The following is a 24,243-nucleotide window of genomic DNA, read 5'->3' as shown; positions in this document are numbered from 1 at the left end:
TTTTTATTGGAGACTATATAAGATTTAAATTTGTAACCAATAATTATTATGTTTGTCACGTTTTTCATTTATGATTGTACCGATTTTAGTTTATATTGTTCTTTATATTTCATGCATTCTGACTTTTGTATTTTCAACATTATATGTTGTGCTATTTCTAATGTTTGTCACTTCATGTTATGCGTTTTTCTTTTATGAAAGTTATTAAATTTCAACATTTTATATGTTATGCTATTTTCATTCAGGTATATAAAAATATATCTATATATCTTTTAACCATGTATAATTAACTATATAATGAAATAAATTCAAACTATTATACATAAATTTTTCACAAGTACAAACTGACAACTTCAAAGTTCATAATACATAATTATAACTGAATAAATAAGATATTGAGTTCAACCATTATTACAAAATACTAATAATTAAAACAAACTACATCAAACAACTTAATTACTCCAGTTATCATATTCACTATCAATGTCACTTTCATATACAAAACGAACGTAGATATTCTTATCATAACCTTCAATGGAGAACAATAATCTATCACCAACTTCAACTTGACTTGCCTTAACAAACGCATGCCAACCACTACATATGTATCTCTTATAAGGATCTCCTTCTTCAGCACAAACCTCGCAATTAAATGCATCAACTGCATCTTGATCTCGATCAATTTGAGTTAGCATAATGTTCTTCTCAGAACTCAAAACACCTTCATAAGTAATATGACTAGGGAGACGCTGCATATTTTAAACAATATAATGATATTAATGCAATATAAAATAGTCAGCAAAGTTATATAAATATCACTTACAAGTTTGTGATTAGGTTGAATATGATATTCATTGACAATAATCTCCCAAGAATTTTTCTTAACATTCAAGAATGGAGGCAATTCAACTGGCTCACGATAATTGTCAACCATTACAATTTTCGATTTCTCAGCTTCAATATCTTCAACTGCCCCAGTTTTTCCCGTGTAAACACTGCTGCTGGAGGCATCGAAATCTAACTTCCTGGAAGAAGACATCTTAAAATGCAAAGACAGATCAAAGTATGCAGTGCTAAATAATAAGCAACAAATGGATGTGACGATGACTATTTATAACCTGAAATCGGGCCAATTTTAAGTTTGATATTACTCATGACCCGGTAACAAAAAGGCCCAACTATTTCTTATACAGCATTTACATTCGGTTTATTGATATTCTCACCCCTTTTAGTTAAGCAATATGTCTATTATAGTAATTAGGTAAGCAATATGTCTATCATTGTAATATAAAAAAATATACATCTTCCGTATAACACTATGCCAATGCATGCCTTTAACTTATATTAAGAAGGATAGATAAATGTTTTACATAATTTTTCATTTTCAATTCCTGAAAAATATTGTAATGCTACCATTAAATCACGCATACAACATAATTCGAATACACTTCAGTAGTAAGACACAACAAATTTTTTTTAATAATAATACACTTTCTATAAATGATAAAATACAATAAATGTCCTATGGATAATATAATATAAATACAACTTCATTTACAAAACATACAACAGTAATAAAAAATACATGGAATACAGTTCTTCATCAATAAGAGCACTACCAGTCAATCAAAGATCGGTCTATTGCAGTGTAGCACCATTGATGTCATCTTAGTCTAATCTACCATACTTCATAACAATCTACGCAGAGGTATTACTACATTTACTTCAACAACTTTTTAAAAAAATTTCAATGCACTTATAATAATTTTATTAAATTATGTGACACATATTTTGTCAAATAGATCCCATAATTATTTCCTAACTATATTTTGAACTACAGCAAATTTGAACCGTCATACATGCATATGGAATTAGTCATAATGTTTGATTCTACAATTGTATCCTAATATTAATACTCACACAAGTGCCCTAATACATTTAGAATTATAATTGCAATAAACATAATTAGTAATTGTAAATTTTTTACTGCCTAAATCGCCCCCGACAAACCAGTACCCGTGCGGATGCACGGGTATGTTACTAGTACTCAATGAAACAAAAACATTCAAAATGACAAAACTACATATACGGAGACCTTGGATATGCATTCGTTTAATGTCCCGAATTTTTAACATCACAAATGTATTGTTTTTTCTCCTAACATTACACCGCAAGTCCTATGTTCGGTAATATGGAAAACTCAAACAGCAACAAGGGTGCTGCCACACTCGCCAAAAGGATAGTCACAAATTCCACTGGAACTAACAAACACTTAAGTCCACCGTAGAAGACAGGGTCCACACCGGAGCATCCACCTCGAACTAGCTAGAGACATTAATGTTTGTCCCACCGACTCCACCACACTCGGTGTCCTCTCCTTAATGGGAACAACATCCACCTTAGAAGGTGATATCAACCATGGCACCTTAGGGTCATTGACTCTACCAAGATCTTCACTACTGACAACAATATACTCTAGACTCCTTAACAATCGGCACAAGAACGGAAGGATCTCTCAAAACAGCTAAATTGTGGAACTTCCCCAACGGCCGAGGGAAAACCCTCTCCTCCAACCACATCATCAGCAAACTCCTCGGATCCCCTAGCCTCTGCCCTCAACTCCTCGATCACAACCTCAGTAGGAATCAAGTAAGGAACCTCCTCAATTTTTTTCGACACATGCAACACTTCTCCAACTATCCGACTAGTGAGAACCACCATGCCTGTATACGTCATGGCATTTGTGGCTGAGTCAAACCGCTATATGTGACACATACCTCTATCAGGCCAGTCTATGGTTGTCACCGTCACCAGCGTGACAGTCGACAACATCGTGCTCAAAGTCATCCAAGGGCATAGCCCAAAGTTCCACAGGTAGAGATAAAGGGTCACAATCTAAAAACAACATACATATAGAAACAAAACATTCAAGCATACATGGTATTTTAAATGACATCAAGATAAACATTCTGCATACAAAAAATGATGATGCACAATGAGTCTAAAATGCAGACTCTACATAAGAGTAATGCAACTCCAAGTAAACTTCACGTGCAACTATATGATAGCAACACAACTCAAACTTAATATCATATGCAAATGATTGTGGAATATTTGATCCACAACGATGTCCATTGACGAAAGATGTCGAGACTCAATAAAATTGGATTCACCATCACAAACATCCAATAACTTTACAACATACAATTCACGATCATGGAAACGATCAAATCAAATTAAAATAAAACATAACATTGTAGATAAAACATAACTAAAGCAATTGAATTGAGACATCTGAAGGAATATGAGAAGGTCCAAAGTTTAAACTCTTGTACTAACATAACAAATCAACTTACTAAGGACTAACATATTACCAAAAAAAAAAAACAGGGAACACAATCAAAATAAGGATTACATGCATTATTGATTTTAGTAGCCCATGCATATGCATTCTATCTACTACTACACATGACTAACAATGTAAGGAGTCCACAAGCTTACACTTAACTGGGATTTGCAAGGCTATTCTAGGAAGAATACCATAGAAGACAATCCACCCATTCTTCTTGTACTCACAGAAGCATTGAAAATCAGCTTTGGTAATAGCATAGCAGCAAGTAGGGGATGGATCGTGATGAGCAATATACGACTCACATGCCATCCGTTCTTTTCTTGTCAAGTTACATACCATCAATTCGCCATTAGCAAACATAGCACTACCAATGGCCAACAAAATCCCCACAATCATAACCTTCTTGCATGCTTCCATCTCTAAAAATATATATTGATATCTCTTTGCTTAATTTTTCACGATTAATTTCCATTACACTATTGTCATTAGAATGGCCACTATATATATAGGATGTAAAATTGAACATTAGTCAATAAAATTTAATTTAGTCGTGACTTATGGCCAATTGTAAATATTATTAGCCATCTATGCTCTCTAATTATGTGAAGGAACGTCTTCACTCGTAAGGTTCAGGTGTGACGAACATTATAATGTCCTTAATGAATTGGAAAAGGCAAGAAGCATATTATACTACGAAATATAATACATGTGGTGTTTCAAAGGTGCATCAATCGGACAATTTATTCTAATCTAAAATATATAATCTTTTTTTAATCAAGCTAAACTTGAACTTATATTAAACGACAAAAGATGCTCCGCTAAGTACAAGTTGTGCCAAGAAAAAGCAACAAAGTTCAAATATAACATTTCACCAATAAGAACAAACAAAGTAAAAACATCTAACCAACGTCCAAACAATCTAAAGGACGTTGTTGCCACCCAAATAACTCAAAGGAAACATTTATAACATTTTTCTTCAGCCACCACATCGATAAATATTTGACCTTATCCAACAAGTGAGACATGGATTTTGCCTTATTATTAAAGATTATATCATTTCTTTTTTGCCAACTCACTCAAACTGTATCAAGACACAATAAGCGCATAAAAGATTGCCGCTTTTTCAAACCACCAGACAAATAAGCATAATGATGGAAATCCACTATAGAATTTGGATCAACTGCCGAAACCCCACCCAATCACGAACTAGGTACCATAGAAAACCAAAAAAAAATATTACAATTTAAAAACAAATGGTGAACCGATTCCACCCACCACATCCAGAAACACACAGAGAACCCTCATCAAGTAAGACACCATGCCTACCTAAATTATCTTTGGTAGACAACCTGTTCTGATGGAGGCGTCAAACAAAAACGGAAACCTTCAACAGGACATCCTTATGCCATATTAACTCAGAAACCACTCCAGCCCGATGCATTTGCGGGCTAGTAAGATAATGATATACGCTTGGACAAAGTACATTCCACTTTTATCAAGCGGTCAATGTTATCTATCAATCACGTCAAACTGCAAATGAATGTTAGAAATAACCATCGAGCTAAAATATCTAATCTATTATGTATATATAGGAAATAATATACTAGTAAAAACATAATATAATATTTTTTAGGCAAAATTGTTGTTGCGGTATCATAACTTAATTTTAAGTAAAGATTAATGGTATTCAATAAAAGTTCATAAAACCGTTAATCTTGCAATGGGTATCAATATATAAAATGAGTTTATATTTCAGTTTGTAGGGCTTATCTAAAAGATAGAAACTTTCAATCCAAAGTTCTTGGTTTTATGATATGATTAATTTTAGAGCTAATTATATAAAAGTAACACTTTTTTATATAAATTTATATATTACAGAGTCTTATAATAAAAACGGATGGAGATGTAACAAAAAAAAAAAAACGGATTGAGACTTGATCAAAAAACGGATGGAGAAATTATTAGTTTAAAAAAAATTATGGATAAATTATAACAAAAGTTATTTAGTCATCTTAAATAATATAAAAAATTAACTTATTAGGAATCCATGCCAGTTATGATAAAAAAAAAAAAAGGAACCCAAGCCAGTTTGAGTGTCAAATCAAATTTCAATTTGATTTGACTGGATATGCATGTCAATTTGAGTATTAAACCTAATTTATGATCTTTACATGATTTGCTATATATATATATATATATATATATATATATATATATATATATATATATAGGGATTTGCTAGAACACACCCACTAGTTTTTATGTGGGAGTGTTTTAGCAAGTTACACCTTAAGGTGTATTTAACTACTTTTTAGTTATAACTTGCTAAAACACACCTTCTAAAAAATAAGTGGGTGTATCCTAGCAAATGCCTATAGGAGTTGCTAACATACACCCACTTATTTTTTTAGAAGGTGTGTTTTAGCAACATTCACCTTAAGGTGTATTTAACAACTTTTTAGTTATATTTTTGCTAAAACACACCTTAATAAAATCTAGTGGGTGTATCCTAGCAAACCCCATATATATATATATATATATATATATATATATATATATATATATATATATATATATATATATATATATATGGGTTATGTTACAAGCCACCCTTTGGTGGTGTCTTTTATCAAGTCACACCTTAAGGTGTGATTTTCACTTTTTAGTTATAACTTTGATAAAAGACACCTTCCTAAAAGTAAGTTGGTGTCTTTTCGCAAATGCTCATAGAGTAACTTGATAAAAGACACCTTCATAAAAGGTGTCTTCTATCATAACCCTATATATATATAGGGAGCTGTTAACTTGCACCCACCTAAAAACACTAAGGTGCAAGTTAACAAGATGCACCTACTAGTTATTTACCAAAACACCCATGTTTTTCTATTATAAACAAATATTATTTATGCTATTTACAAAAATGTCCTTTTAATTAAAATAAAGTTTAATAGAGACAAAATGGTGTTTTAGTAAAGTATAAGTAGGTGCAGCTTGTTAACTTGTACCTTAGTGTTTTTAGGTGGGTGCAAGTTAATAGCCCTCATATATATATATATATATATATATATATATATATATATATATATATATATATATATATATATATATATGTTACACTATGTTTCCTATCTAAATCTAGAGGGGTGGGTAGATTTTCGTCTCTTTTACGGCCAAGCGTGGTTTTGTTTAAAAGTTTAATGAATTTTACGCAATTGGATCGATTGTAACACAAATAGCTAAGATCGATTGCAAAACACACAACACTACATAAAAATAGCTATAGAAGTATTTGAATTCTTGTAAAAAAAAGTATTTGAATTGAAAATTGATTCAGTCAAAGTTTCAATAACTTGCTAGAGAATCAATACATTAAAGAGGATCAACTTTAAGAAAAATCATTGCAAACAATTATAAGCAAGAAACAAACTATCACAGTAAATATTTGCAGTGTGAATAATGACGAACAATTTTCACAATTTTGAGGCATATTGAGCAAGTTTGTTGACAATTAATGGACATAGACCGACTACATAAAATATGAACCGGCAACCAATAACGAAGGAAGGAGACATATGTTCTTCACCAGAATGTCACCTTCATCTTTGGCATGGTAAGATATGAAAGGTTCTAAACTAGTGTTGCCGGAAACTAACATGAAAGACATTGTTGGGATAGACAAATGAGTCAACGACAATGCCATTAGGCAAAGATCGGTGATGGCCAACATGTCAAAGAGTATTAGGCTAAACATCTTGTATGGGAGGTTGAAATTGTGAGTATTATTAGGTTGAAATAGGAAGCTGCATGCTTCCACCATCGGCATATCAACTTTAATAGGGGGTCAATACATTCTGATAAAGTCAAAAATTCCCAAGTAGTCCAATAAACAACTCTTTGCTTTCTTTACTCTATCAAACCATTTCTTAGAACCCTTAGTGGAATAGTCCCGATATTTTAAGAGGTGTTGTACTCAACACCCTAGTTCGACGCAAATTTTAAAAGGTATGACTTCTTATTGAACTCGTGACATATGAAACACATAACAAAAAATACATCATTTCGTGAAATGAATGTCAGTGGTAGACATTTTCAGTCATCAATCGACACAAATTTTGGTCATTTGTCAAACTACTATTTATAACTACTATTTGTAAAGCCTGCTCCTAAGGAGAAATGAATTCAACCTTTCCATAACATTATGTATTCCTCCCATTGCTTCCAAATTCTTTTCAATTCCTGTGATTTAACTGTAAACTAATTTACATTTTTTGTCGTGTTTTCGGTTCCGGCATTGTTTGTACCTTCATTTTCTTAGTTCAAATTTATTTTCTAACGTGTTTTCAATTCCACGTACAATTAAGTTCAAGCAACATTACAATTTCCATCTTTCAAATTCAAACGTCATTTTACATTCGATCTATTTAACTTACATCATCAACCAACTTCGTTCCTAAAACCCAAATCTAATCCGGACACATTTTTGAAACAACCCCATAAAAACATGTATTTACCTATTAACTTGTTTGATTACCCGTATTTGCAATGATTAAACATTTATTTATGTTTCGGATTTAGCCGACTTTCCTCAGATCAAAAAATATTTGTGAAGACCAATAACATAACATACTAACAACGAAGTTTGCTGCCAAAAATAAAAACATAAATTTGGGAAAATAAAAGAAAAATCATGAATTACATTATTAATTTAGTAACTCATATCATTTAATTGCATAAACATGGTATGAAAGATATTTTTGATATTCTATCATTAACTAATATGAAGAAGAAAAAAATAGTAGCCCTTGCATATACGTTACCCTACACATGGCTAGCACTTGAAGGACTTCCTAAGCTTACACTTAACTGGGAGTTCTAGGGCAAGTTTAGGATCAATACCATAGTAAGAAAGCAATATTGAATTCTTGTAACGACAGAAGCATTCAAGATCAGCCTTGGCCATAACGTTGCAACATGCTTTGGATGTCTTTCTTGTAGCATCAACAGATTTTTCCCCACTCACGTAAGGCTCGCATATCTCCCGTTCTTCTCTAGTCAAGTTACAAATCGTTATACTAGTAGAAAACATAGCATTACCAATGGCCAACAACATCACCACAATCATAACCTTCTTGTATGAATCCATTGATCTCTCTCTATATAAAAAATAAATTGTATATTTTCAACAAAAAAAAGGATTTGAGTAGAAATATTGGTGGAGGTTTCAGTTGTTTAACGTGTGTGTGAATATACCATAAGAAAAAAGTGTGAATGAAATATATTCTCTCTGTAGTAAAATTTCACACGTATAAATGGTAAAAAAACATAAATAAAAAATAATTTTTTTTTTGAGAGAATAAATAAAAAATAATTTGTTTCGTATATTATTCAATGACGGTATATTAAAATATCCTTTGTATTATGTCTACTTTATTTTATGCAATTAAATGAGATGAAGAGTAATTTGAGTAAGGAAGTTGAATTTTTAAATAAGATTAATAAGAGTGCGAATGAATAATTATATATATATATATAAATGTGTAAGTAAGTGATTAATATTTTTATATTTTCTTCCCTCAAAAAAAAATTTATTTTTTATATTTACTCATGCAGATAATAATATATTAAAGATAATAATAAGTTAATTCTACGCTCTCTAGTTTGGTCAAAACAAAAAATAACTATGTAGTTTACTCGTTAGATTCCCGTGGGGACAAGCTTTATAATGTCGTAATTGGAATGGAAAAGACAAGATTAAACGTGTTATACTATGAACAGATATAATATATTGCATGATCAGACAATTATTGCAAAAAATATATGTGATGTCTCAAAGGTACATTCATCAGACAATTATTTTAGTTTCTTGTAAAATAAAAAAAAGACAATTATTGTTTTTTTTTTTGAGAGAGACAATTATTGTTATAGTTTATGTGTTGGTAAATTTTGTCCATCAATGTTTAAAATCATGACTGAATTTTTTATTTACCACCAATCACGACCCACAAGCTACTCATGTGCATAAACACAACAAAATAAGAGATAGAGTTATTATAAATAAACATAATATGGAGAGTTAGTATGAATTTTCTTCACCACCACAACAACTAGGCATTCGGGGTGTACTGTCTTTGAGTAAGTTTGCAATTTTTTCGTGAATAAAAAGTAGTTGAGAAGGTTTGAAATGTTCACATGCAAAAATTATAATTGAGAGGATTTGCAATTTTATCCTTGTAATTAATTGCAAGTTGAGAGCAATAAAATATTTTATTGTTTTGTAAATTGTTTTTTATGTTTCCTTTTGCTTCTTGTGTGAAGAGAAGAGTAGTTTGCCACACTAGTCATTTGAAGAGATGTTAGCTATCATCTTATTTGTAATTTTCTTTTGGCTACTTTATGAAGTTGAATAACAAATATTCCGAAGACAATCAGATAACAATAATTAAACCGTGGGCAATGAAAAGAATTATGGTGATCAATTTGGTGGAAGATTTCAACCAAAAGATATAAGTATTGCCGAGTGCCATTATTGTGAAGTTTTTTTTTTTTGTACGCAATTATTGGGAAGAGTTTGGTCACATATATGTTAATGGAAGATTTGTGAAGTCAAAAGGAGAAGAAAGAAGAGATGAATAGTGCTCATTCTACAAATATGCTAAGTAATGAGGATAATTTTTACTTTGTGTTGATGAAGTTTATAACAAAGCTACGAAATGTCAGACTTTAAATGAAAGGAGGATATGTTGTGTCAAAGTGGATGCTCATCTAAGTCTCATATTGAATAGTAAGAATAAATAAGAGATAGAGAGATATTATAAATATGAAAAATTAGTTTAAATTTTCTTCACCACAACAACTTTAGTCGTTTGGATGTATTAGGTGCTTGGATAAATGTGTGGCTTTGATAGGATTTTGTTGTAATTTTTTATTGCAAAAATTGTGTAATTCCCTCAAAAAAAAAATTATCCTTGTATTCCCTCAAAAAAAAATATCCTTGTAAACATTGCCAGTTCATCTTATATGGAGAAAATAGCAAGGTTCATTTGACTGTTTAGAAAATATTATATTTCCTTTTATTTACAGGTTTTATGGAGAGAAAAATCAAATTGAATGTTTAGAAAATATTATATTTCATTTTATTTACAGGTTTTATGGAGAGAAAAAAAAAAAACAAATTGTGTCGGTGCTATTAAAATTTTTGATTGTTTCGTGCTAAGAAAGGTTTGATCTAAAAATTGTTTTTGTTGTCAAGTATTATTGTGGTTAGAAATTCACCTTTTCAAATCCGACTTTTGCATATTACAATGCATTGTCACAATCACTTGAGTTAAGCTCACATGAACAATTTAAAAATTGATGCTTTTAAATAATTCGAAATCCAGTAGCAAGGGATGTATGTAGTGTGTTAAGTAAACAAATAATTACTAATTTCATGTTTTTTTTGAAAGATACTAAATTCATGTTTAAGACGTCGCATGTAGCAAGGGATGTATGTAGTGTGTTAAGTAAACAAATAATTACTAATTTCATGTTTTTTTTTGAAAGATACTAAATTCATGTTTAAGACGTCGCATATATTTTTTATGGTTTACTTGACAAATGTTTATAATGTAGATATAATTAAGTAGATTATAGATCGAAATTGAAGAAAAAAATAGTAGGAAATGTATTATGAGTGTAGAAACAAATAATTACTAATTTCATGTTTTTTTTTGAAAGATACTAAATTTATAATGTAGATATAATTAAGTAGATTATAGATCGAGATTGAAGAAAAAAATAGCAGGAAATGTATTACGAGTGTAGAAATATTTCCCCCACAAGGTATAAACAAAAAAAGTATTCAACTCATTTTTTTTTAAACAAAGTATTCAACTCATATTAATGACCTGATATCTCTCAAAAAAAAAAAAAATTAACGACCTGATATTTTACTATATTTATATGAGCAATGCTATATCTCTAGAAAAAAAACATCAAGAATTCTTCAAGAATAAAGAGCAACCAATCACAATGCACTATTTGCCACAATTCAAGGAGGTGTAGCTGAAAAATAGGAAGTAGACAAATAAATCATGCAATTAAAACTTGCCACATGTGTCTTGAAAAATTCTTGATGCTATTTTTCTAGATAAATAGCATTTTCCTATTTATATTCTTTGTATAGTAAATATTTAAATTTGTCACGGTGCATCTATTTATAAATAGGCAATATACTCGACTAATTAAGATTTATCCTCGCGAGTCATTTGGTTTAACGAGAAAACTGTGAAAATGATATACTTATCGTTCTTTATCTTGTGTTTGGTGACTAGTAGTACTTATCACAAAGTTGATGGTATGCATAGTACGTTAAATCAAGATTTGGAGTTAGAGAGACAACTAAAACTAATTAACAAGTCTCCTATCAAAAGTATTCATGTATTGAACACACACATGCATATATAGTCTTGATTTGTGGTTTAGTTTGATATTAATATATGATGCAATTTGATTAATTTGTGTTTCTGTGTGTTTGATTTTGTGGTTTTGTAGACAAAGTTTGGAGACATGGTTGATTGTATTGACATTTATAAACAACCGGCTTTTGATCATCCTTTATTAAAGTATCATAAGTTGCAGGTGGAACAACTTTACGGTTGATATTTTGCCTACCTTTTTATTAAATTATACTATTTTTAATTAATATTGACATTTTATTTCTGTAGATGAAACCAAGCTTTGAAAGAATAATTAAAAACTCAAGTGTAAATAATTCATCAAAGAAACTCAAATTTGAGATTGAGAAAGACATGTGCCCAAAGGGAACCGTTCCTATTCGGACGATAAGAAAAGATGACCTCATTCGAGCCAAATCTTTATTGTATAATCATACATTAACTCAAGATAGTCTCGTTAGTCACGTAAGTTTTTTGTTATAAATAAAAATAAAAATATTTTGGTTTATTTATGTAAATCATATTTAATAAATCCTGACTGAAAAATCATTGCTGAGACTTTACTTTTCTCTCAATTGAACTTTAGATTATCAGGGTTGACACAAAATATATATGCAAATAATTTGATATGAATCTTAACTAATTTTGTAAACGTACCCTTTTAATTTGAAGGTTGCTCAAGTTTCTCTCAAAAACATTCCCGGTAGTCCTTATTATGGAGTTAGTGGAATAAATAGCATTTGGAATCCAAGAGTTTCAGAGTTTCAAACAAGTTCATCTTATATGTGGGTTCAAAATGGAGAGGGAGGTGTTACTAACAAAATTGCCGTTGGATGGCATGTAAGTTTTGATTTATCGTATTTTGAAAATATTAGTACCATAATTATGAACGTGCATGAAGTATTAAACGTAATCATTTTCATGGCATTCAAAATAGAGCAGTGATATTTGAAAATCTATTTAATGACAACTTTGGTTTCAGGTATCTCCTCAGTTACACGGAAATACCGCAACTCATGTCTACTCATTTTGGACGGTAAGAAAATGTAAACTATTGGATAATTTTAAATAATATTTAGCTTACGTCATTTTACTCTTTTAGTCTCGAGGGTTGTATTTAAACTTGGCATTGTGTCTCATTTGCAATCAATCAATCATTTCAACAATTATCCTTTTCTCTCTAAACTTTAAAACTCTCATTCAACACTATTTTCTCCTTTGTATCGAATTATATTCTAAATCATTAGAATTCCTACACTAGAGACTTGAATTTTATCAGTTCGTCCCTAGAACTCTTTTTTTTTCTCTTCTCAAATTTACAACAATACAAAACATTGTTGGTTTACAGAAAGTTGTACTCGCTATATTAATATCTATTTTATTTTATTTGAGTCTTGTATTATTTTTTTTTTTGAGGTTGACAAGAAAAAAATTATTTTATTTATTTCAAAAATGTCATATTGAAACATGACAGTCAGATAATTCTAAGAATACTGGATGCTACAACACATTATGTCCGGGTTTTGTCCAAATCTCCAGTGCATATGCAATTGGAAACAGAGTGGAAGACACATCTGTCTATGGTGGACAGATGACTGAGATGAAAATTTCTATTTTCAAGGTCATTCTCTTTACTATTAAATTTCTAAATTAAGCTTTATACATAATTATTTTGAAAAATATTAACTAATTACATTATCAAAATTGAACATGTTAAAATAAGAGCTAGAGAAGTTTGGATTATATACTACCTGTATAAGATCTTAACAATTAAAGTTCTTGATAAACATAATGATAGATTTTGCTTATGATGTATGAAGTATTGCATACTTATATTCACAAAAGTTTATGGACTTTGTGCAGGACCGAAATACCAAAAATTGGTGGGTAAACATAGAAGATGAAAATGTTGGTTATTTTCCAGCAGCTTTATTCAATAACTTGGATGCAGCTGGCGAAGTCGGATGGAGCGGTAAAACAATGACGCGTGCGGGTACTCCTAGTCCTCAAATGGGTTCTGGATACCTTCCCGACAACATATTCGATCATGCGTGTTATTTTAGGCAAGTTACATACCGTGATAAATCTTTATCTGATACTATACCTGCAGGAGTAGGAGTGGTAGAAAGTTCCACGGATGCCCCTAAATGCTATGGGGTTGATAATCACGATGATACCAATGAAAAGAAAATATTAGGGTATAATATTCATGTTGGAGAACCTGGCGGTGTATGCTGAAAATAATTTAAATTTTGATCAAGCTTGATTCAAGTTTCATAATAGAATAAGGTTTCCCTCGCCACTACGATGTATTTTTTTTATTTTTTATTTTTCAAATTTGATCTAACCTAACTTACAAACAACTCTAAATTTGAGGTATGAGAACAATTAAAAATCAAGTAAACAAACTCAAAAAACATAACTCAACTAAGTGTATGTTTGGTTTATCATATACGCTCTCTAAACGCGAGTCTGGCCTTCACGACTTTCTCTTCTTTTTTGTGATGTTTGGGCAAGATCAAAATCAAATTTGAAATCATACGATGACTCTTTAAACGTGAGTTCAAGCTATGATTCAGAGCTTCTGCGTTAGGCTGAATCAATTATGAATTTCATTTTTGTTTCCCAAGGCCATCTTCTCTTTATTACCATTTATAAGTGGCTGCCATAGTTGAAAAATAGAAAGAAGACAAAGAAGAGAACAAGGGGTGGAGGGTTTTGAATGAGAAATTGTTGTCTTGCTAAGTTTGTTTTTTAGGGCAAGTAGGTGTCTGGTTTCTTGGTGCTAGATTTGTTTGACGGAAGTTGTTTATAATGACGGATGCTGCTTCCTTTTACGGAGCAATGATGCTCGATTATATTATACATATTCTTTTATGGTGGATGAAATTATGGTTTGAAGCTTTTTTTTTACACCCTTTGATTCTTAAACATTATATTAAAAAATAGCTCAATTGATAAAATAAAAAAACTATATTAAAAACAACTCTTCTAAATTAATATTATTTTAAAATGAATTTGTAAACCAATAAAAATCCATTTATGATTTTAGATAAGTTGAAATAATTATCTAAATGAGAATGATAATGTGATATTTAGTTTTAAATCAATTTTGATTCAAACTATCCAAACAACATCAACTCATAATAATCATTTTTAAGTTAGTGTATACAATCATAAATCAATTTACATCTAACTTGCTTCTAACCAAAATCAATTCTCTCAAACTCTATTCTATCAAAGTCAATTCTTATCGCCTCCAAACCAAACACATACTAAGTGAGCATTTGGTTTGGCGTTTGAGATTACAAACTCACGTCAAGATGTAATATATTTCTACCGTGATTTCAAAGAAGCTATGTGGTTTCAAGCAAACATGGAAAATTTGATGTATATCCAAATATATGCTTAGCTTATGCAGGACCAAACATACAAACCAAAAATCACGAGAAAGTATTTCAGCCACTATTTTCCAGTTCGCGAGTTTTTTTCATTTTGTATAAGTTGTGACGGCCCCTCGTGTCGTGCTTTATATCACCAAATGTTCTTTTAAGTTCCTTGACTTCATTCACTTTGCCTATACATTTTATGCACCACATTCCAAAATAGCTTCCTTGATTTCCAAAGCTGAATCTCCTTACGGAAGTTTATCTGACAAATCCGAGGTGCTTTCATGTTGATTATTGATGGCATTAACACTGTCCTTTTACATTCATATAAAGTGTTGTTTGACCCTTTTAATCTTTGATGCAAACAATCCCATGCAATTTTTCAGAAATGCAGCATAGAACTACTTTCCTACAAATTTAAAAAGATGTGTTATATATTATATCATCTTACTTATTTCATTCATGGCAGAGTAATCATAAAGAGAAAATAAATAAACATTAAAGAAGACATATCCATATATATCATGGATTGTTTTGATCACTACAAGAAAAAAGGATTTTAGCGTCAACAAAAACCAGAACGCTGTAAGACAAAAACTGGACGCTAACAACTTTGCATAGCATCCAAAAAATTGACAACAATAAAAGTCTTGAAGCTAAACACTAGTTTTCTACTGACACTAAAATACCCTCTATAAAAATAGAAGCTAAAATTGAAGCTAAAAGTCTATTTAAAGTGCATCTAAAATTAAACACTAAACGTTAGGAGTGTGTGGACACTAAAATATTACTTTTAACAGCTGTTACAAATTTAACTGACTTAAAATATCTATTTATTTTTTTAAAAAAAAGTTTTTCTCCCCACAAATATACATAACCTAAATTTCTTGCACCGCAATTATTTTATACAAACACACTTCGCAACCAAAACATAACACCATGGAACAAAAATTTAATATACATATGTAGCATTAGAGTTTTATGTTCAACTTAATACATGGTTATTTAGATTTGCACATCAATATAACTGCAAATATTTTTTTATTACTTTAATAATTCTTAAATTAAAAAGATATATACTATGTGGGAGAATAATTATCAGGTTCTCATTATGTTAATAGACATGTAAAATGATATATGTTCTTTATGAATCGTACAATTGTTCAAGCATTCCAGTATAGTGAAAAAACCATTAAAACCACTATTAATCTCTTCTCAAAGAGAAGAACGGAGCTTTTGTACACCACACGTTCTTCCAAAACCTCGCCGTAAACTAAAAAAGAACACATAAATAATGTTAAAATTCAAACCAAATTTGATAAGAAACAAAAGAATAGGGAGTTAGTTTTTCTCTATTATTTAGTATGCCTTTTAGCGGAGCTAGTTAATTGTAATTAGTTAAATGTCTATAAATAGAAATAGAGGGAGGGAAAAGACATTGAGTGGGCAATTCAAATTTGGATAGGAGAACTAAAGATCTCACAACAACTTGAAGTGTATTACTTACTTAATTGAATAAATAATTGTCTTTTCTTCATCTAGACAACTCTAATAACAACATTTTTGTAAGCACCACCAAGAGACAGATAGTTACATAATCACACACATATATTGAAACCATAACACGAAATATATATATATATATATATATATATATATATATATATATATATATATATTATCTACCCTCAATATCAACATAACTAGCTATGTTTGTATAATTTGATGTCTTCTTGATATCTAGTCAATATTTTCAAACGAAGGAGACTCCAACAACCACAACAATATTTGAAAAACCGTTTCTCAAGGAAACTCAAATGATAAGAGCCATAAAAAAAAGTTATCCTCAAACCCACTTCTACAACACTTACAAGCAAAAAGAAATTATCTAGATTCAAAATTCACAATTGGGAGACATACAAAGAGCTAATATATGTAGTAAAAAAAATCAAGACCACATAAATACAAACACATAATTTCAAGGGAACAAATGGAACCAACCAAAATAAAATGGTACATGTGAGAGTAATTATATAGAGGAGAAGCAAAAAGAACACTACCACTACTAGAAAACACGGTTTTAGCGACGGAATTTTGTGAGGAGATATAATTCGTCACAAACTGTGATGGATTTTGTGAGGTTTTTAATAATTATACCATTAGTGATGGATTTTGTGACGGTTATATTCGTCGCTAAATTTCGGTCACAAATTCCGTCAGTAATTCGAACGGATCAGATTTTGTGAGGGGAATAGCGACGGTATATGTTCGTCTCTAAATATTCCGTCACTGAGTCCGTCGGAAAATCTCCTTATGCTTAGTGACGTTCAATAAAATTTAGGAAAAAGTTTCTTAACATCTTCCTAATCAAAGGTTGAAACTCATGTTTGGAAGATTCTTCTCCTTCTTCTGGAAATTTGTTCAAATCAAATTCGCAACCTGCTTTTTCGTTTAAATCAAAATCCCTTAGCACTCTTGGTAAAATTTCTTCTTCTTCTTCGTTGCCATTTTTTTCTTGAAATCTTTTCAAATAAATCTTCAACCATTTCTCGAAAAAAATTCAACTCAAATTGATAATACGCTTCTTCGTTTAAATTTTTAACAACATTACAGTCTTATTTATCTAATTTCTACTCTCACTATTATATGTAACAAAAGTTTGTTATAAAAAAAAAACTTGAATTTTTGAAATACGACGGTTTCATTATTATAGGTAACAAATTGCGTTAATCTTTTAACAATAATATAACAAATATAAAATTTATTAAAAAAAATAACAAATATAATAAAAATTGTTTATTAAAAATATATAATTATTTTTTTTATCTTTTCAATAACACATTCTTTCTCCCAATTATATACTGTGATAGATTATTATTATTATTATTATTATTTCAAAAAAAATTATTATTATTATTATATAAATAACAAAACACCACTTTCTCCCTCACATCGTTCATTATTATTATAACAAACAGATACATAACAAAACTAAATTTTTTCCTCATTCATCCATCATCAGTAATCGCTCATCAGATTTGTAACAAATACCAAAATCCATTCATCCTTCATCAATCTAACTCCCAAACAGGTCCCCTAATCGGTTCCTAATCTGATTTCCCCTCTCTAATTTCCAAATTCATTTGCCCTAAATCTTCACTTCATCAATCTAATTCCCAAAACCTTCAATCATCAATTCACTTCGATCAGATTATCGCTGATCTTACTTTGCTGCCGCAAACAGGTTCCTGAATCCTTCACTTTGCTCGGGTCGTTGCTCACTTAGCTCATCTCACTTGGCTGCTGCAAACATGTTCCAAACTCTTTTCTCCTTCTCTTGTTTTTATGTTGTAAACTATGTTAACTGAATTGGGTATGCACAATTTGAATGCCTATATGTTAAGGTTTTGATTTGGGTTGTTTTATAGGTTTATATGTTTTAGTTAGTGAAGATTTTTTGGCCTGTCTTTTTTAGTTGAATCCCCTTCTCTGTGTTGTTTGCTTCATGGTTAATTTTTTTTTTTGTAATTAGTAATTAGGGAGAACAGATTTTGGATAGATAATTTTGTTTTTCTTTTTGTTTGTTTGCTTCAAACTAGTATATCGAATTTGGATGGTTAATTTTATTATTTTTAATTATTAATTAGGGAGAACAGATTCTGGATAGATAATTTTGTTTTTGTTTTGAGTTTAATTAGAATACCGACAGTTAAAAAAAAATTCACGGTCAACCAATTAAAATCATTTTTAAGTGCTATAAAAAGGAAAAATCAAATAAAACCTAGACTTGTCAAATCCCATGTTTCTTCATTTACATGTTTGATTAACTCTCCTTTCAACTTTTAGAACACTACTGCCCTCCTCAAATCTCAAATTGATATATTCATCCTTTGCAAGACAATGTTTTATTAATTCCTAAAATTGACATATTCATTCTCGCATTTGAAATTGAAAAAGTTAAATAATATTTCCAACTCATAATTGTCTGTGCATAAAGTTTAAATCTAAATTGCAGACTTTCATTGTTTTAATCAACATTATAATTACATTACATAGAGGCTTTTGTAGAATAAAAGAGGTTAAAAGATTAGTTTGATCCTAGTTCTCAAGGGACAGGGATAGATAACTATGGAAACGTTGAAATAAAAAAAATCTAGGAGATATAACAATTATGATCCTTTTATATTAGCCCATCAAGTAGAGCAAGTGTAATTTACATCCCTTCCTGAAGGGAAACAAGGTTGGTTCGGTGTCATCAAAACCAAAGCACGCAACACAATTCAATCTTTGGAAAAAAATGTACCTGAAATAACTCATGCATACCAGGATGATGCTGAACAACAAATGTCTGTGTTTGTTTCAGATGATGATTTTCAACAATGCATTGTTGACACTAATGGTGTAGAAGAAGAAGTAGTACCAATCTCTGTCTTGGACCAACTTGATTTAGAGATAGAAGAACAATATGGCGAGTTTGAGGAGGAGGAGAAGGATTATGAAGAAGAAGAAGAAGAAGAAGTAGAAGTAGAAAAAGAAATAGAAGAAGAAGATGATGAATATACATATTCAAACTAGTCTTTTTTCTATTGTTATGTCAAAAAATTTTTAAAAATCCTTATGTGTGATTCTTATGCATATTAATGGAAAATGCTAATTGTGCTTATGTTTTAATTTTGTGTGCCTTTTAACTTGTTTATGCCCATGTCTAATTTTGTGTGCCTTTTAACTTTTTTATGTACAGTAGTTAATTACCTAGTTTTGTATGTGTATAGATAGATGGAAGACAATGATATTACAAGGGGCAGTGGAAGAGGTGTTGGTATAAGCATCAACAAAGTTATGGGAAATGGGGGAGGTAAGCATAAAACTACTTTGTCACATTCTTCTAGATTTCAAGCACATAAGCCTGCAGACACCCAACCACCTCAATATACAAAGCAACCTACAAATACCCAACAACCCAATCTACAAGGCAACCTACACATGATCCCATATCTCAAACACATACGAATTTCCCACCTTTCCTCTCTACTCCAAGTCCACAAATGTCTACTGTCCATGCTCCCACTTCTCAAATACCTACAAATACCCAACAACCCCACTCTACAAGAAAACCTACACATCATCTTACATCTAAAATACCTTCAAATATCCAACCTCCCAAACCTACAAGGTAACCGACACATCATCCCATATCTCAAACACGTACAAATTTCCCACGTACTAATTTCCCACCTTTCCTCTCTGTTCCAAGTCCACAAATGTCTACAATTCATACTCCCACTTCTCAAATACCTACAAATATCCAATCTCCCCACTATACTCCAAGTCCACATCTTTCTAATACACATGGCCCGCCACATTTACCATCTGATGTTGTATCTGGTGGTGATCCACATGCATCATCATCATCATCATGTGATGATTCGTATCCGATAGCTGGGAGTACAGATCCTACTGATAGGCGTATATGGATCTGTCCGGGACCACAGTTAACGTAAGATTTTTTATAATATTTTCCGTTTAATTCTATAATAACTTGTATCCTTGTATTTTACTACTTTTTAATTTTGTTTTTATAGGTTTGAGCCTGTTGTTCAGCCCCCACGTGCCATTACAAAGATTATGAAACTTCTGTTTCAAGGGAATTGGGCAACTTATACAGAGTTAAGGAAAAATGACAAGGATCTTGCGGACTTGTGGTATAATGAGTTTCAGGTACTGTCCTTCTCTTCCTCTAACTTATGTTTAACGTCCTCGTTGTTAGATTTGTCGCTCAATCCATTTTTTATTTGGAATTGTCGGTTGAAGTTATCTCTAGTCCATTTTTTATTTGGAATTGTTGGTATATATTATATTCCACCGCACTGCCTACCATCATTTTTGGCTCCCTCCCAACTTTGGAGGGTATGGAATGGAATTTGTTACCAGTCTCTTATGAAAATTATAAAATGAAAAGTTACACCAATTAACATATATACAGCCCTTAGGTGATGTTGTTTTCGGATTGGCACTAACTATAGCTTCTCCGGTGGAGCATCACCCTTTTCTTAATCTCTTTTTAATGAACATATCTGATAGAGCAGAGCCAATAAAACATAATAAATTAATAGAAACAAGAGAATAGTGGTGAATATTAATAACTCAAAAAAGAGTTACAAGTTCCAGAGCAAAGCTCCTGGTTTGATGTCCGGTTTATCCTATATTATTTACATTGCTTGTATTGCAGAGGATATATAAGTGGCTTCCTGAGCATGAGCAAGACATAGAGAAGACTTATCATCATAAGGCATCTGATGGGTACCAAAATACGATGTATCGGGTACGAAAAGGAATAGACAAAGGCGAATTGATCCCTGTTCAATTGCGTGAAAAATTGGAACAAAATTGGGAAGATAGTAAATGGAAGGACAAGGCAGAAGTTAATAAGCAAAATAGAAGATCCTCTGATGGTCCATTGCACACTTGTGGGTCAATTTCAACAATCGAGCATTCTAAAAGATTAGTAAGTAAACAAATTTTATTTGCAGTAAAGCATAGTGATTTAAATTAACCATAATACTAATCTATTTATTTATTTATTTTGTACTATAGAAAACTAGCTCAAACATGACTCCAAGCTGCTGGGAGGTGTATATAAGGACACACAAAATGAAAGGCGATCCATCAAAGTGGGTATCCTCCAAATCTCAAATGGTTGCGGTAAGTTACAATTCGATGAGATTATCATTTCCAGCCTTTTGTCAAATAAACATAAAACAATTGAAAATTTTCTAGAATTAGTTATATCCTTTGGTGGACTTGGTATGCTGGTGGAAAGTCAAGGTAATTGGAAAAACTTTAAAATTAGTATTTATAATTGTCCTCATGTGTATTGATGCATGCTGTTACACTATAACTCTGTCATCATGTGCTATAATTGTTTTTGGTTATCTAATCATGTTTATTGTTTTATGTTACCTGCTTTTGTGTCATAGTTTTTAACGTTATGCATGCTTATTATTGTTCATCAGGTTCTGACATCTGAACATGATGATCTTATGTTTCTTCACTTGGAAAGAAGTCATGATAACTTAGTTATTAATTAAAAGCTGGTTTTAATTTGTTTAAGTTGTTATTGGTTGGTTTATATAAGAATTTAATTGTAGTAATTAATTTAATTTCATATTTTTGTACGTAAGAATTAAGACGAACTCTAATTTTGTAGGATGAATATGAAAGACAGATTTTTGAAAGGAACTCACAGCAAACAGAGGGGGATGATGTGTCTAATGACCATCAATCAGATAACTTCATCTTCTTGGACGTAGTTGGAGGAGTCGACAAGAAAGGACGCATATATGGTTTGGGGACAGAGGCAGAAAATACAAGCCTTCTTCATCCAGATCATCTGACGGCATCACACCATCTGAATATGAGCATATGAGGACTGCAATATCTAAAATGTCAGCTGAAAACATGGAACTCAAGGAGCGGTTGAACACTAATGACGAATTAATTCGTGCATCACAGGAGGAGTCACGTTTAGCCCGAGAGCAGTTCCAGAAATTCATGGAGTCTTTTCAACAAGACCATTCACATCTACCTCCTTATCGACCTCATCGTTCGAGTTAGGATCAACATTTGTGTCCACTTAGTTGATTATTTATCATATTATTGAGAATTTTATTATAACTTTTAATTTAAAGTAAATGTTCTAATACTATTTAGTAATTATTTCAATATATTTTCATGCAAAAGATAAGTAGTGTGATTTTTGTGAACGCAACCAAAAAGGTTTTTTATCAAATATTAATGTGATTTTTATCATATCTTATCATATTAATGTATTTTATATTGTAATTTTTCATCACCTTTTTTTATATTCCAAAAGTGTTTTGAGAAGAAATTGAGAAATTTCCTAATCTAATTTTTAGGGCAAAAAAAAAAAGCTTCCTATTTGCGACGGAATTTTAAAGACTCCCAAAAGTTGTAATGCCCAGTAGCGTCCAACAACTCTGCGATGCTAGTGAAATTCCCAGAAATTTTACGACGGAAGTATTCTCTCAGAAATTTGCAACGGTTTTATCCCTCAGAATTTTGTGACGGATAGCTAAAACGTCGGTATTTTGTGACGGAAAATTAGGTGACACACATCCATATTATGAGAGGTTTAGCGACGGATTTTTGTGATTTGCGATCGCTTGTCATCCGAGGCAATGAGTGACGGAATTGATTTTCCCTCGCTAATGTTTTCCGACCCCATTATTACGACGGATTTCTGCCGCGTCGCAAAATCAGTCAGAAAAACGTTTGCTACGGATTTTTGCCTATTTTGCGACAGAAAACTTCCGTTGCTAAATCCCGGTTTTCTAGTATTGTACTAATGAACTCAATCTTGGTGCCTTCAATTGATCCATTACTCAATTCAATTGCTGCAATCATCAATGTCAGACAACGAAACATAGGCTCTTGATTCTCTCAATCTCGTTACCTTTAATTGTTACATTACTCAACTAGAATTTCAGGTCGCCTGTTATAATCTCATCTATATAATGCTTAAGAATAGAAGAATAAACTCAAGTGAAGTCCAGACACTTTTATAGAACTATAAAATATAAACATAGAAGTACTTAATCTTAAAAAATAAAGTAATTAATACCAAAACCAAAGTATTCATATTCATTCAATTGGAACTCTGGACGATTTTTATCATTGGCCCTAACAGATACAACAAGCGATGGAACAAGATTTTTAGCATAAAAAATCATCTAACCTAAATCTGAATTTCATATACTTGAATTCCAAATCTAATCTTCATCAACATATCTTCGCAACAACTCAAATTCAAAGGAATATAATCCCAACATTATATTATTATAAACCTTAGGAAAATGTAGAAGATGAAACTCACCAAGAAGAAGAGAGAGGGAGTAAATTTTTCCGGCACGGTGGCCGCCAACAAAGTTGCTCCGGCCGCGAAATAAATTTTGGGGTTTTGTTGACGATTTCAAGAGGAAGGAGATGATGGATTTAGTTTTTTCGATGGTAGCTTGCAGTGGTCAGAAAACAAGAGGGAAGGTAGTAA

The 24,243-nt window shown here is 31.3% G+C and overlaps 3 protein-coding genes and 2 pseudogenes across 4 annotated transcripts; 2 read left to right on the top strand and 3 right to left on the bottom strand.

Moving 5' to 3' along the window:
* Positions 1 to 286: 286 nt before the first annotated feature.
* Positions 287 to 1,715, bottom strand: LOC146930989 (uncharacterized). Its single transcript, XM_085702479.1, has 2 exons — positions 824 to 1,715; positions 287 to 749 (listed from the first exon to the last, which is right to left on the bottom strand). The coding sequence occupies exons 1-2, from the start codon at positions 1,037 to 1,039 to the stop codon at positions 453 to 455; spliced, it is 513 nt and encodes a 170-aa protein (XP_085558605.1). The 5' UTR covers positions 1,040 to 1,715; the 3' UTR covers positions 287 to 452.
* A 1,067-nt stretch (positions 1,716 to 2,782) lies between these two features.
* LOC146930988 (putative lipid-transfer protein DIR1) lies at positions 2,783 to 3,769 on the bottom strand. Its single transcript, XM_085707627.1, has 2 exons — positions 3,478 to 3,769; positions 2,783 to 2,895 (listed from the first exon to the last, which is right to left on the bottom strand). The coding sequence occupies exons 1-2, from the start codon at positions 3,767 to 3,769 to the stop codon at positions 2,783 to 2,785; spliced, it is 405 nt and encodes a 134-aa protein (XP_085563753.1).
* A 4,411-nt stretch (positions 3,770 to 8,180) lies between these two features.
* Positions 8,181 to 8,495, bottom strand: LOC146930987 (putative lipid-transfer protein DIR1 pseudogene; annotated as a pseudogene).
* Positions 8,496 to 11,607: 3,112 nt separating this feature from the next.
* Positions 11,608 to 14,092, top strand: LOC146930986 (protein neprosin-like). Its single transcript, XM_085702478.1, has 7 exons — positions 11,608 to 11,770; positions 11,885 to 11,971; positions 12,058 to 12,252; positions 12,460 to 12,627; positions 12,770 to 12,823; positions 13,262 to 13,408; positions 13,651 to 14,092. Exons 1-7 carry the CDS (start codon positions 11,624 to 11,626, stop codon positions 14,023 to 14,025), a joined length of 1,173 nt encoding a protein of 390 aa, XP_085558604.1. The 5' UTR covers positions 11,608 to 11,623; the 3' UTR covers positions 14,026 to 14,092.
* Positions 14,093 to 19,869: 5,777 nt separating this feature from the next.
* On the top strand, positions 19,870 to 22,995 carry LOC146930985 (uncharacterized; annotated as a pseudogene). Its single transcript, XR_015006551.1, has 5 exons — positions 19,870 to 20,673; positions 20,759 to 20,894; positions 21,406 to 21,681; positions 21,771 to 21,878; positions 22,384 to 22,995. The product of XR_015006551.1 is annotated as an uncharacterized LOC146930985 (transcript).
* Positions 22,996 to 24,243: the final 1,248 nt, after the last annotated feature.

Source organism: Medicago sativa, chromosome 4, assembly GCF_051527215.1.
Source record: "Medicago sativa cultivar Bolivia chromosome 4, Bolivia_mono, whole genome shotgun sequence".
NCBI lineage: Eukaryota > Viridiplantae > Streptophyta > Magnoliopsida > Fabales > Fabaceae > Medicago > Medicago sativa.
The sequence above is the reverse complement of the archived record's forward strand: the minus strand, read 5'-3'. Positions and strand labels throughout refer to the sequence as shown.